The sequence below is a fragment of the Capra hircus genome, chromosome 10, assembly GCF_001704415.2.
Source record: "Capra hircus breed San Clemente chromosome 10, ASM170441v1, whole genome shotgun sequence".
Taxonomy (NCBI): domain Eukaryota; kingdom Metazoa; phylum Chordata; class Mammalia; order Artiodactyla; family Bovidae; genus Capra; species Capra hircus.
Window position 1 is genome coordinate 31,046,427 of NC_030817.1, and position 15,212 is coordinate 31,061,638.

At 37.6% G+C, this 15,212-nt stretch overlaps 1 protein-coding gene across 1 annotated transcript in view; it reads right to left on the minus strand.

Annotated features, from left to right (window-relative positions):
- The window catches only part of LOC102176425 (leucine-rich repeat-containing protein 9), a 117,546-nt gene extending 103,121 nt beyond the window's left edge, over positions 1-14,425 (minus strand). The window contains exons 1-6 of the mRNA XM_005685936.3: positions 14,378-14,425; positions 13,907-14,125; positions 12,000-12,140; positions 10,655-10,718; positions 10,292-10,362; positions 5,358-5,540 (exon numbers count right to left, since the gene is read on the minus strand). Of these exons, the coding sequence (XP_005685993.2) occupies positions 5,358-5,540; positions 10,292-10,362; positions 10,655-10,718; positions 12,000-12,140; positions 13,907-14,125; positions 14,378-14,425 (726 nt within the window). The remainder of the gene's footprint in view (positions 1-5,357; positions 5,541-10,291; positions 10,363-10,654; positions 10,719-11,999; positions 12,141-13,906; positions 14,126-14,377) is intronic.

Sequence of the window (15,212 nt, forward strand, 5' to 3'; positions counted from 1 at the left end):
CAATCCCATTCACCACTGCAACAAAAAGAATTAAATATCTAGGAATAAATTTACCTAAGGAGAGAAAACAACTGAACACAGAAAATTTTAAGACATTGATGAAAGAAATCAAAGATGACATAAACAGATGGGCGTGATATTCCATTTTCCTGTAAGAATCAATATTGTGAAAATGACTATACTACCAAATGCAATCTACAGATTCAATGCAATCCCTATCAAATTACCAATGGCATTTTTCACAGAACTACATTAAAAATTTTCAAAATTCATATGGAAACACAAAAGACCCCGAATAGCCAAAGAAGTCTTGGGAAAGAAGAATGCAGCTGGAGGAATCCACCTTCCTGACTTCAGATTATACCACAAAGCTACAGTCATCAAGACAGTATGATACTGGCACAAAAACAGAAATATAGACCAATGGAACAGATAGAAAGCCCAGAAATAAACCCATGCACCTATGCGTACCTTATTTTTGACAAAGGAGGCAAGAATATACAATGGGGCAAAGACAGCCTCTTCAATAAATGGTGCTGGGAAAACTGGACAGCTACATGTAAAATGATGAAATTAGAACACTTCCTAACACCATACACAAAGATAAAATCAAAATGGATTAATGATCTAAAGGTAAGGCCAGAAACTATAAAACTCTTAGAGGAAAACATAGGTAGAACACTCAATGACCTAAATCAAAGCAAGATCTTCCATGACCCACCTCCTAGAATAATGGAAATAAAAACAAAAGTAAACAAGTGATTAAATGTAAAAGCTTTTGCACAGCAAAGGAAACTATAAGCAAGACAACCCTCAGAATGGGAGAAAATGACAGCAAATAAAACAACTGACAAAGGATCAATTTCCGAAATATACAGGCAGCTCATACAACTCAATACCAGAAAAACAAACAACCCAATCAAAAAGTGGGAAAAAGACCTAAACAACAGACATTTCTCCAAAGAAGACATACAGATGGCTAACAAACACATGAAAAGATAGGTGCTCAACATCGCTCGTTTTTAGAGAAATGCAATTCAAAACTACAGTGAGATATCTCCTCAAACCGGTCAGAACGGCCATCATCAAAAATTCTACAAACAATAAATCCTGAAGAAGGTGTGGAGAAAAGGGAACACTCTTGCCTTGTTGGTGGGAATGTAAACTGATATAGCCACTATGGAAGACAGTATGGAGATTCCTTTAAAAACTAGGAATAAAAACCACCATATGACTCAGCAATCTCATTCCTAGGCATATACCCTGAGGAAACCAAAACTGAAAAAAACACATGTATCCCATTGTTCATTGCAGCACTATTTACAATAGTTAAGAGATGGAAGCAACCTAGATGTCTGTTGACAGATGAATGGATAAAGAAGTTGTGGTACATATACACAATGGAATATTCAGTTCAGTTCAGTTCAGTTGCTCAGTCGTGTCCGACTCTGTGACCCCGTGAACTGCAGCACGCCAGGCCTCCCTGTCCATCACCAACTCCCGGAGGAGCTCAATGAATATTACTCAGCCATAAAAAGGAACACGTTTGAGTCAGTTCTGATGAGGTGGATGAACATAGAACCTATTGTACAGAATGAAGTGAGTCAGAAAAAGAAAGATAAATATAGTATTCTAACACGTATATACAGAATCTAGAAGAATGGTACTGAAGAACTTATTTACAGGGCAGCAATGGGCAAACAGATAGAGAATAGACTTATGGACATAGGGAGAGGGGAGGAGAGGGTGAGATGAATGGAAAGAGTAATATGGAAACTTACATTACCATATGTAAAATAGATAGCCAATGGGAATTTGCTATATGGCTCAGGAAACTCTAACAGGGGCTCTGTATCAACCTAGAGGGGTGGGATGGAGAGAGAGATAGGAGGGAGGTTCAGAAAGGAAGGGATATATATATACCTATGGCTGATTCATGTTGAGATTTGACAGAAAACAATAAAATTCTATAAAGCAATTATCCTTCAATTAAAAAATAAATTAAAAAAGAAAAAAATTAAAACTACAAAAAAGAAATACACAAAGTAAATGGTGCTTATGAGTTATACTAGTAAAAAGAACTAGCTGAGAAGAAAATAAACAAATCAGGTCATATTATATTAATAATATAATATAATTATATTACAGGTTTTAACTGTTTACCTGAAATAATGAAGAGATATCTTTTTATCAGGAAATCTGTACTCAAATAAGTTGGAAGGCTTGTATACTATTATCTGATTTACTTAGTAGAGAGCGGATAGTCAAGATCCCAACAGAATTATTTGGCATAAAAGATGGAATGGAAACAAATATATGCATGCTGAAAAAGCAAAATAATTCCTTTTCCCACACATGCTATGAAATTATGAAACTGAAATCATTAAATTCTTGTGCAAAAAATAAGGTATTCATAAAATTGGAGAGTTTAAGAGTAGGGAAAGCTGTTTTGGGTGATGATTAGCAGATAAAAATTCCTGACCAAGAAAAGCTGTTTCTTGGGTGCCACTGAGGGAAAAAAAATCATTAACTAAGGAAATGGCAAATGGTGCTTTTTTTTTTTTTTTTTGCCTACAAGTAGCAAGTAAAGTCAGGACCTACCTACCCAAGTGACACACTTCCCCAACGACACCATGCCCTCGGTGATTCATCCAGTCCTCAGCTTGGTACTATCCTTCTGCTTTCAATTCTCACATTTATATCTCCAACCTGGGCGACTCTATTAAATAGACTCATATCTATCTCAGATGTTCAAAAGATTATTCAAACCTTTTGTGCTTAAAATTAAACTGTGATTCTTCCTTCTAAATGTACTCCTCCCATACTCTTCCTTATCTCATCAAATAGCAGCTCCTTTTCCTTCAGTTGCTTGGGCCAGTTGCTTGGAATTATTCTCTACTTTGTTCTTCTACACTTCAAATTCAATCTATCAGCAAATCCAGATGGGTTCCACCTTCTAACTACTACCACAATTTGATTAATTTTTACTACCTTCTCTATAGTGTCCTGTATCAAACCATCAACATCTCTCATCCAAGTTTCTGGAACCTAACTGGTCTCTCTGCTTTCACCTTTTCCCTTGAATCTTCTATTCTTAATTCATTATCCAAAAAAAGATCGCTTTGCTTCTCTGGTGGCTCTGGCAGTAAAGAATCTGTCTGTAGTGTGGGAGACCAGGGTTTGATCCCTGGGTCGGGATGATCCCCTGGAGAAAGGAATGGCTACCCACTCCAGTATTCTTGCCTGGAGAATTTCATGGCGGCCTACAGTCCATGAGGTCACAGAGTCAGACATGACTGAGTGACTAACACTTTAAAACATAAGGCATCTTATTTCACCTCCTCTCAAAATTTTCCAGTGGCCTCATATCACTGAAAGTAAAAGCCAAAGTTCTTACACCATTCTTCAGTCTCACATGGTTTGCCCCCCACCCCCAACCCCGCCACTCCTGTATTCATCTCTTTCTCTCCTCTTCATTTGCTCAGCTCCGGCCAGACTAGCCTCCTTGTTGTTAAAATATGAGAGGCATGCTCCTGCTTAAGGTCTTTGTTCTTGCTGATCCCTGAAGAGCTTGCCCCCTTACTTCCTCAGTTCTCTGCTCAAATGTTGCCTAAATAAATCATTTCCCAACAATTCTATATAAAAGAGCCAATAGCCCTTCCTCTGCGCCTACCAACAATTTTGTTCCCTTCACCCTGTTGTTCTCCATAGCATTTATCACCATCTGACATACTAGTTTTTTACTCACTTAGTCCTTATTATCTGTCTTCTCTCACTAGAATGTAAACTCCATATGGAGGCAGCGGTTTTATCTATTTTGGTAATTTTATTTCTAGTGCCTTGAACTGTGTCTCAATGTCTAATAGGCGTTAAATATTTGTTAGATTAATCAGACAAGTAGTTTAGTGAAGTGCATTCACCCTGCTCACCTTTTAGAAAACGTGTGATTAAAAAACACAGAGATGATAATGGAAATTTCAAAAATACGGTGTCACTGCTAAGTTTTGTAATTATTTTTGACTTAACACTGTTAAAGAAGACATTCCTACCTGACCCACCAATGACTCTGAACCTCTGCTGCTGCTGCTGCTGCTGCTAAGTCGCTTCAGTTGTGTCCGACTCTGTGCGACCCCATAGACGGCAGCCCATCAGGCTCTGCCATCCCTGGGATTCTCCAGGCAAGAGTACTGGAGTGAGTTGCCATTTCCTTCTTCAGTGCATGAGAGTGAAAAGTGAAAGTGAAGTCACTCAGTCGTGTCCGACTCTTCGAAACCCTGTGGACTGCAGCCTACCAGGCTCCTCCATCCATGGGGTTTTCCAGGCAAGAGTACTGGAGTGGGTTGCCATTGCCTTCTCCAAAACCTCTGCTAGTAGACAATAACTCTGTAGCCCTTTGCTCAATATTACAAGACAGCTCACTTCTTAGATTGGGATGGGAGAGAGGATAATCTCAGTTTTGAAAAGAAGAGAGGAAAAAAGGGAACTTGACAATAAATCCTCAGGCTAACAAAAGAAGAGAAACAAGATAAATGGGTATAGACATTCTTCATCTGTGTTGAGATAATGGATGAACCACAAGGAAAGGATGGAAGGGCTTTATGTGGGGGCATCCACATGCTTGGCACATTCTAGATACTCATAAACTGTTTATTGAATGGTTAACTAAGTGAACAAATGGGACTCAATGGACTGGAAAGAGAAGTAGAAATATAATGTGGAAAGAATATTAATAAACATGGTAAATTCCTATGAACTCTATTCTCAAATTACAAAGCCTTTAGTACCATGTCAAAGTAGCCCCTTTACTGGGAGAGTCACCATCAGTGACAGCCCAGGAAAAGCTCTCTTCTAGATTTCAGTTATCTTCAAATTTTGGACATCTTCAAGATTTTGGCAGTGTGGGTGGATCCACTTATATTTACAGAGAGCCCCAAACCATCTTTAATTAGATTAAAATCTACCTAATCCTGGCATACTACCATTAACCATGGGTATTTTCTAATTTTGATATATAACATTCCAAATGAGAGGAAGTTACTTGTTTCATTTCTACTTTGTTTAGGTTTTATTAATTTTCGTATATTCTTAGCACTGATGATAATTTTTCAGATTTTCTTCTTTAAGCTTTATATGTTCTAAATGCTTTTCTATTATTTTACCTTCCAGTATTGTCATCAAAATTGAGGTTCTAGTACTAATATTATTATTATTTATATGTGAAATATCCAGCTCACTGGGCAAAAGTAGAATCGGTGACAACACTGACAAAATAATACTACCTACCATGCACTGACATAGCCAGAAAGAAGCAGTTAATTAAACTTAAGTCACAGATACCTGATTAGGGATACACTTACATCTGCCAGTTCCTTGATCTGCTTTGGTGACACATCAAACGTATCAAGTCTTTGAAGGCAAGGCAAATGATATAACACATGTGTGGAATAATTACACAGCAGACAAACTGGATTGGTTTTATACTGAGGATCATTCAGACATAAATCCTTTAAGTGACGTAGCCTGGTTAAGTTAGTAAGGTCCTAGAACAGTAACAAATCAATTAATTTCAACTGTCCATTTCTAAAAAAGGCATTTGAATTCTTAAGATCACTCATAATTTAATTAACGCATTTTAATTATGTACCTTAATATGTGGAAGTGTTTAGGTGAATAAATGTTATTCTCTAGTGAAAAAGATGCTAAATACTTGAAAAATGGATCAATAATTAAATAGCAGACTTTGTTTCCATGCATTTTAAATGTAAAAGGCCAAAGAGTATTTACTAAATGACGTATTCCACATGAAATCTTGGAGCCCATCTATGTCTTCAGACTCCATTCCCTCTCTGCACACAGCCCCTTTGCCAACAAATGCCCAGTGGTAACAAGGGTGCGGGTCTCCTACAAGCTTCATCAACCTCCCCACACTGACCACCACTCACTCTTTTCCTCAGCCTCCTCCAGGTCTGCAATTATCACCAAAGACTATGGCACCTCTGTTCTATCATAATTACCACTGAGATCCTGAGTTTTAGGTTTTCTTTTGGTTTGAGGTTTTTTGTTTCTATAAATTCCATTTCTGCCTATTAAGGGCAACTGAAATCTAGCTTTCTCCCAAGGCCCTCATTTTCCTCACAGACTCTGGAAGGGTAGGGGTTGGTAATGTAATTACATCTTTTACCTTGAACTTAAAATCATATGGAATACATGATTTAGTAAATACTCTTTGGCCTTTTACATTTAAAATGCATGGGAACAGAGTCTGTTGTTTAATTATTGATCCATTTTTCAAGTATTTAGCATCTTTTTCACTAGAGAATAACATTTATTCATCTAAATCACTTCAACATATTACTTTCCACCAATCTCTAAGACATCCTCACATCTTTCTCAATAATAATATTACTAGCGGATCTGGGGTAAGAGGGTATGACGGTAGAGCTCGACTTGATGGAATGCAATGCTAGTCAGGAGGCTCAGAATCGGAATTAAAGAAAATCCAAGGCAAGAATCAGGAGTTTCTAATTTAGAAGATAAAGCACAAATGGAATCAGGAAACAAGTATTCAGGCTGCCAGAATCAACAGTAAGGAGGAGGTGGACAATGTGTGTCCCAGCTATCTATGGACAAGTAAGAACTTGGCTCCCTGGCTGGACCTGAGGCTATGGCTGGGCCCATAGCCCAGGAGTGGCACTAAGCAGTGTTTCCCTAGAAAGGAGACTGCTGGATAGACTTGTGCAGAGAATTACTTGGCCAAATTCTGCAGGGCAAGGAAGGTAAACCATTGATAGTTCTGAAGTATGAAGATACTGTTTTCTGCGTGGCTGGATTGCATCTGACCATTAGTCTGAGCTATGGTGGGTGTGAACTTGGAAGTCTTACACAGGAATCCTCCACCTACACTCTAAAGTTAGATGACACTGGAGTCTATGAAAGCACAACATCTCACTGATAATTAGTGGTATGGTGCCTGGTACAGATGGAAAATGGCACACAAACTTTTTTGTCACCACCAAGATAGTATCTTTTTAGGGTGACTGGAAAGGCTAGACATAAAAATTCAGAATAGTTGTATTTCAGGAACATTCCTAGTATGAGAATAGTAAAAGTTGCTGTGAGTTATGCTCAATGTTTTTTTTGAGAAGTAGCCGCCATTATGGTAGACAGCCTTTTTAATTTTATGCCATACAGTGAATCTTCACAATAGTCCTATTTAATCCAATTCTTTTGGTGAGGAGACTGAATAGGTTACCATTACAACAGTGAGAGTAATAATAAAAGGGCCTATCTATTGAGTGGTGTTCAGTCTTTATTCTAAGAACCTTATATTGTCACTTCAGCATCACGTTACCATTGTATTGTGCTGCCCCTGGTTTGTGGCACGGCTAGAAATGACAGGTCTTCCTGGCTGTGCAGCCTCTGCTCCTCACCACAAGGCTGCCATGGCAGGCCAGGGTGAGATAAGCTTCCATATAGCTTCTTGGCAGGGTGATACCTCATCCTCCCAGCATTCTGCACTTATCTTCTTCAGCCCCAACTCATATTCTCTCCCTTGCTCTGCTCCAGACAGAGGATTTCTAGTTTTTTTAATTTGCCACTGTCTTTCCACCACCTAGGTCCTGCACACCTTTGCTTGGAATGGTCTTTCCTTAGGTAACTCCTGTTCATGTCTCATTTGTTAGCTTAAATACTACCTACAGAGCAAAACATTGAGCATAACTCACAGCAACTTTTACTATTCTCATACTAGGGATGTTCCTGAAATACTACTATTCTGAGTTTTTATGTCTAGCCTTTCCAGTCACCCTTAAAAGATACTATCTTGGTGGTGACGAAAAAATTTGTGTGCCCTTTTCCATCTGTACCCGGCACCATACCACTAATTTTCAGTGAGATGTTGTGCTTTCATAGACTCCAGAGTCATCTAACGTTAGGTAATATTTAAGGTAACAAATCAGTGTAGGTAATATTTAAGTGTAGATAATATTTAAGTGTATACATATATACATTTTGAATATATGTTTCATAGCTCCCTCTTCTGTTGCTGTTACTACAAACAAACCCCTTGACTTCCTACCTCCACTTCTTTCTGCAAATGGTTCTTATCTTTGGAATGCCTACTTCCAACTATGTTGCAGAAGATTCTCCCTACATTGCCTGTTGAAATTCTGTCAGCCCTTCAATGTTCACATCAAATATTTCCTCTTTAATTTTACCAATAAAATTAAATTTTATTTAAATTTCTTTTAAGGTGCTTATAACATTCTGCCTCATGGTAAAGAATCTGCCTGCATTGTGGGAGACCTGGGTTCAGTCCCTGGTTTGGGAAGATCCCCTGGAGAAGAGCATGGCAACCCACTCCAGTATTCTTGCCTGGAGAATTCCATGGACAGAACCTTGTGGGCTATAGTCCATGCAGTGGTAAAGAGTCGGACACAACTGAGCAACTTTCACTTCAAACATTCTGCCTCATTCTATAGCTTTTTGGTGTTCTATAATCTTTTTTGAGGAAAAGAATGCCTACTTTAACACTGATCAATTCAGAATTATTTAAATAGTAAATCTGCCCACCTTTCTTCAGCATTAACTAGAGAAAGTGTTTGAATATGTACTTCATTCTGACACTCTCAAAATTATGAATGCTATATAATTTTACCCACACTATATGCCATAACCATTGTCTTCTTATTTGTTTTTTTCTCTCTCATTTATGTGCCTCACAAATGTTTATTGAGGTTTATTATAAGTCAAATACTGCTTTAAGTATTGTGGATATAGCAGTGAATAAAACAGGTGAATTCCTGTATTCATGGAGCTTGTATTCTAGTAAGCTTTCTGGATAAGTTCCAATAGGAAAAATAGAACAGGGGAAAAATGATGGGAATGCTTCCAGTTGGGAGAGGGTAGTAGGGGATTGTTGCTATTTTATTTAAATTAGGCAAGAAAGGCATAGCTAAGTACATAACATTCGAATAAAGTCTGGAAAGAAATGAGATGAGCTATGAAGATTTATGTGAGCACACTGTGTGCTTAGTCGCTCAATCGTGTCCAACTCTTGCGACCTGATATATGGTAGCCTGCCAGGCTCCGCTGTCCATGGGATTCTCCAGGCAAGAATATCAGAGTGGGTTGCCATTTCCTTCTCCAGGAGATCTTCCCAACCCAGGGATTGAACCCAGGTCTCTTGCATGGCAGTCAGACTTTTTACCAACTAAGCTATGAGGGAAGCCCGTGAAGATATATGGGGGAAGAATGTGCCAGCAAGTGCAAAGGCTCTAAGGTGACTGTCTTAGATATATTTAAGGAACAGTAAAGAGACCAGAGAGGCTAGAATGATGTAAACAAAGGGGAGAGTGATAGAAGCTGTAGCCAGAGACACAGTGGGGAAACTAGATTATATAGAATCTGACGGGCCATTGTAAGAATTGGCTTTTACTCTGAAAGAGATGAGAAACCAAGGACGGGTTTTTGAGCAGAAGTGATTTGAGCTGACATATATTTAAAGGGGCAGGATGCTATGTAAAGACCAGACTGAGTATAGGGAAGGGTAAACACAGGGAGAACTGTTAGGAGGGGTTTTTTTTCAGTATGCAAGAAAGAGAAGATGGTGTCTTGAATCAGGCTAACAGTGACACAGGAGGTAAAAAATGGTCAGACTCTGGACATACTCTGAAGGTAGAGCCAACAGAATTTGCTGACGGACTGGATATGGGGCATGGAATGACTCTAAGGATTTTGGCTTAAGTTATCAGAGGAATAGAGATGCCTTTTAGAGCAATGGAGACGGCTGCAGGAGATGAAGCTTTGGTGAAGGGGAAATCAGTTTGAGTTAGGATAGATGTCTACCATTTTTTTTAGGCAAAACAGAGATACCAATTTAGGAGTAATTAGTGGATAAAGGTATTTAAAGTTGTAAGATGATTAGAGTGATTAGAGAATGAATGCAGATAGAAATGAGAAAAGATCTTGGACTAACTTGGGACAATCCATTTTGTAGATGCTAAAAGAGAATGAAAAGCCAGAAAACTGAAGAGGTATACCCAGAAAGATGGGAGATAAACTAAGAGAAAGTAGTGTCCTAAAAACCAACTGAAGAGTTATTTCTTTGGTTTTAATAGTGTCAGATCATTAGGGCCAATTTATCAGATGATGTGAAAATTCATGGAAGCATTCGGCAGCCCAAAACAATTAAATTATTCTTTAAGAGGGGAATATTTAGTCCATTTACTGCAATAAGATGGCTCATGATTCAGACTGATAAATAAAAATAAATTATTCCACTTAAACATACCTTGAAAGAACATATTTGGTTACCAGAAAGGTTTAATCTTTCTAGTTGCTCATTGGGATCAAGACATCGACCTTTAATTAAAAAAAAACAAGATGAGAAAAAAATTAAATTTCTCATTTTACCTCATTTGTATCTTGTCATGTTTCTGAGCTGTATATGATCATCTTTTCCTAACAGTAACGTTGTACAATTAGTAACCACTGATCAATGGGTAGTATTTCCATATCCTTTAACTATAGATTTAGAAATACTTTGTAGAGATATCATACAAAAAGTCTAAAAGAAAGAAATCTAAGACTGTACTTTTTATAATAACAAAAAATTATTGTAACATTATCATATTTCAAATGAAACTGTACATACCAATGCTGCTTATTAGATTCCCAGCAAGGTTGAGATCACTTAAATTCTTCAAAGTTTGCAAGCCCTAAAAATTTAGGCAACATATAATTTAGAAGAAATCATTAAAATCTATGTTTATAAGTCACCTGAGCAAGCTGGTTAGCTCTCCTGGTGTTTCAAGCACCGGGTGCTGTTTACTTTCAAAGCTTAGAACTCAGTGGAGCCTACCTTGTTCTCTGGAAGCTGGAGAGAATTACTGAAGGAGAAGGGAACAGGGAGCAGAGTAGAGAGGAAAAGAGGAGGAGGAGGAAAAAGAATACATAGAGAGCAAGTTATATATAAAACTTCTGCAAACCTTTTTATTTTTAAACTTCAAAGAAGAATCAACATCTTGCCTCCCAGACATGATGTAAGGAATAAAGAAAATTATGCATATGAGGTTCTCTATATGTTATAATATGCTATATATGCATTAGTTCTCAAAAATAATTAAATGAGTCATTAATATTTCTTGGACACTGGTTAAGCTCTACAGGAGTCCGTCAGTCACTCAGTTGAGTTGCTCAGTCGTATCCGACTCTTTGCGACCCTATGAATTACAGCACGCCAGGCCTCCCTGTCCATCACCAACTCCCAGAGTTCACTCAAACTCATGTCCATCAAGTCAGTGATGCCATACAGCCATCTCATCCTCAGTCGTCCCCTTCTCCTCCTGCCCCTAATCCCTCCCAGCATCAGGGTCTTTTCCAATGAGTAAACTCTCCCCATTAGGTGGCCAAAGTATTGGAGTTTCAGCTTTAGCATCAGTCCTTCGAATGAACACCCAAGACTGATCTCCTTTAGAATGGACTGGTTGGAAATCCTTGCAGTCCAAGGGACTCTCAAGAATCTTCTCCAACACCACAGTTCAAAAGCATCAATTCTTCAGAGCTCAGCTTTCTTCACAGTCCAACTCTCACATCCATACATGACTACTGGAAAAACCATAGCCTTGACTAGACAGACCTTTGTTGACAAAGTAATGTCTCTGCTTTTTAATATGCCATCTACGTTGGTCATAACTTTTCTTCCAAGGAGTAAGCGTCTTTTAATTTCATGGCTGCAGTCACCATCTGCAGTGATTTTGGAGCCCAAAAAGATAAAGTCTGACACTGTTTCCACTGTTTCCGCATCTATTTGCCATGAAGTGATGGGACCAGATGCCATGATCTTAGTTTTCTGAATGTTGAGCTTTAAACCAACTTTTTCACTCTCCTCTTTCACTTTCATCAAGAGGCTTTTTCGTTCCTCTTCACTTTCTGCCATAAGGGTGGTGTCATCTGCATATCCAACCGACTTTAAATATAAATCACTGAAATTATCTTACCTCAATATATTTAATTGCATTGTGGTTCAGCCAAAGAACCGCCAATCTGGATAATTTCTCTAAATTTTCTATTTTAGAAATTTTATTATAATATAAGTACAGCTTTTCTAAACTTCTGCATTCTTGAAGACCTCCAATTTTCTGTAAAAAAAAAAAAAGGAGACTGAATATTTATGTTTTATTTTTTGGGGCTCCAAAAATCACTGCAGATGGTGATTGCAGCCATGAAATTAAAAGACGCTTACTCCTTGGAAGAAAAGTTATGACCAACCTAGACAGCATATTCAAAAGCAGAGACATTACTTTGCCGACTAAGGTCTGTCTAGTCAAGGCTATGGTTTTTCCAGTAGTCATGTATGGATGTGAGAGTTGGACTGTGAAGAAAGCTGAGCGCCGAAGAATTGAGGCTTTCGAACTGTGGTGTTGGAGAAGACTCTTGAGAGTCCCTTGGACTGCAAGGAGATCCAACCAGTCCATTCTGAAGGAGATCAACCCTGGGATTTCTTTGGAAGGAATGATGCTAAGGCTGAAACTCCAGTACTTTGGCCACCTCATGAGAAGAGCTGACTCATTGGAAAAGACTCTGATGCTGGGAGGGATTGGGGGCAGGAGGAGAAGGGGACAACAGAGGATGAGATGGCTGGATGGCATCACGGACTCGATGAACGCGAGTCTGAGTGAACTCCAGGAGTTGGTGATGGACAGGGAGGCCTGGTGTGCTGCGATTAATGGGGTCGCAAAGACTCGGACACGACTGAGCGACTGAAATGAACTGAACTGAACTGAATCCTTTCAATAAGGTACACTTTTAAGTATATTTTCCTTTAAAAATCACATTTTCAGAATAGACTGCAAAATCAATACCCAGCAAAATGAACTGAAATTTAAAAAATCATATTAATTGCTCTACTTAAATACAACTATTTTCAATTTTCATATTCTCTAAATTTTTATCAATTTGATATGTATTTTATATGGTTATAATCATAATACACAATTTTGTGGGATTTTTTAAACTTAAAGCCATCTAAAAAATGTTTTTATAATCTTTCAAATTACAGTATTTACAAAATATTTCATGTTTACAATAATTTTCTTAGAAATAATCTTATATGATTATTTGTTTCAAAATTCTAACTACTATAAATAATATTACAACAAATAACTTTATGTATAGAGTTTTCTGCTTTTAATTACTTCTCTAGGATAAAAATCGTAGAATAGGGATTTCTGAGTCAAAAGGTATATACCTATCTCTGGCTCTTGATTTATTTTGCAATATGGCTTTTCAATACAGATGTTACAATTTTCACACAACCAATAGTGTTAAACCAGCTTTGCTACTGCTGCTGCTGCTAAGTCGCTTCAGTCGTGTCCGACTCTGTGCGACCCCATAGACGGCAGCCCACCAGGCTCCCCCGTCCCTGGGATTCGCCAGGCAAGAACACTGGAGGGGGCTGCCATTTCCTTCTCCAGTGCATGAAAGCGAAAAGTGAAAGTGAAGTCGCTCAGTTGTGTCCAACTCTTCGAGACCCCATGGACTGCAGCCCACCAGGCTCCTACATCCATTGGATTTTCTAGGCAAGCGTACTAGAGTGGGGTGCCATCGCCTTCTCTGAAACCAGTTTTACTATGAAGCAATACTGGGTATTACTTGATCTGATTTGATTATCAAAAAGTAGAATGTGTCTATTTTTCAGTTACTTCTATTTTCTCTTTTGTATACATCTATTTTTATATTTTGCCCATTTAAATGTTTCTTTTGTTTTACTGGATAAAGGGTTTAATTCATCAAGTATGAATTTATCTGTTTTGATATATGCCTCAAGCATATACTTCAATGAATTATTTACCAAAGCCAAATAATTTAGTACAAATACTTCATGTAAGGTTATGTTTAGACTTACCTCTATGCAGCATTCGGCAATCCAAAGTTCTTTAAGCTGTAAACAAGTTTCTAGTCCTGAAATTTCTTTTATATCTTGAGCAACAATTGTGAGACTTGTTAAGTTAGGAAATAATGACAATCCAACTATACGAGGATACCCTGAGAAAAACATTTCCAGTTTTGAAGTATCTGATCCTTCTTGTCCAATCATCTCATAAGACAAACCATTGCATAAACACTGTTTTCAAAAAAGAAACTGGGTTATTACCTTTTTAAGATAATAAATTATTTTTGATATTAGAAATTATAAACTGTGTTTTACTGATGACATTTTGACTCACAAGGAGAAAAGCTGTACCACATATATGGTTTTTCTCTACTTCCAAAGATCATAGAAGAAATCTTTAGATAAACTCCAGAGAGAAGTGTAAAAATGTTTCATTTAGTATTCTTACAAATATAGTTGAAAAGAAACCTGGTTTTGACTCACCAGTTCTTTAATTATGTCGTGTTGGTTTATGTTTTCACATTCAATCATCTTCCATTAAAAATAAAGGTTATAGTAATATATCTGTTAAGAAAAAAGAAAAGTTGAAGTAAGTACCAGAGTCATGCCATATCATGTAAAGGGACCTTAACATTACTTAGGTGGACTTACTCACCTGTGCTTTAACATTTTCCAACAGTACATTACCAAGAATGTCTGGACCCCAAGACAGTCCGTTCCATCTCTGAAATTTTCTCTTGGAAAGTTATTTTTTTATTCTGAATTTAATTCTGTCTCTCCATAACTCCCCCCCATTCACTGTCATTTTACCTCCTGCATTCAAATAAAACAAGCATAATTTTTCTTCCACATTTTGAGCCTTTAATACTTAAAGAACATAATCAGCTCTCATCTATACCTTTATCTTGCCCCAAGTTCATGACTTTTAGTTCTCTTACTAGAAAGATTCTTGTTTTTCTTCCTTGAATCAGTTCCAGTTCATTCTTTCTATTATGTTGTGATGTCCCAAACTGAATCCAGTTTTCTAAGTATAGTTAGCAAAGAAAAAGAATCCTCAGGACTTAGTAACATACCATAGGCATGGCAATAAATGTTTATTAAAATGAACTAGTCAACTTCTTAATGGTATGAAATACTAAATAACTACATAGCTTCAATAAAATGTAGGCTACTGTTTCATTAATTTTTAATATATTCATTATATTGTTCCAGATATATACTATTTAGAAAAATATAGGAATCCTGGTCTTCATATGTTGTTCAGCCACTCAGATTTGTTTGACTCTTTGCGACCCCATGGACTGCAGGACACCAGGCT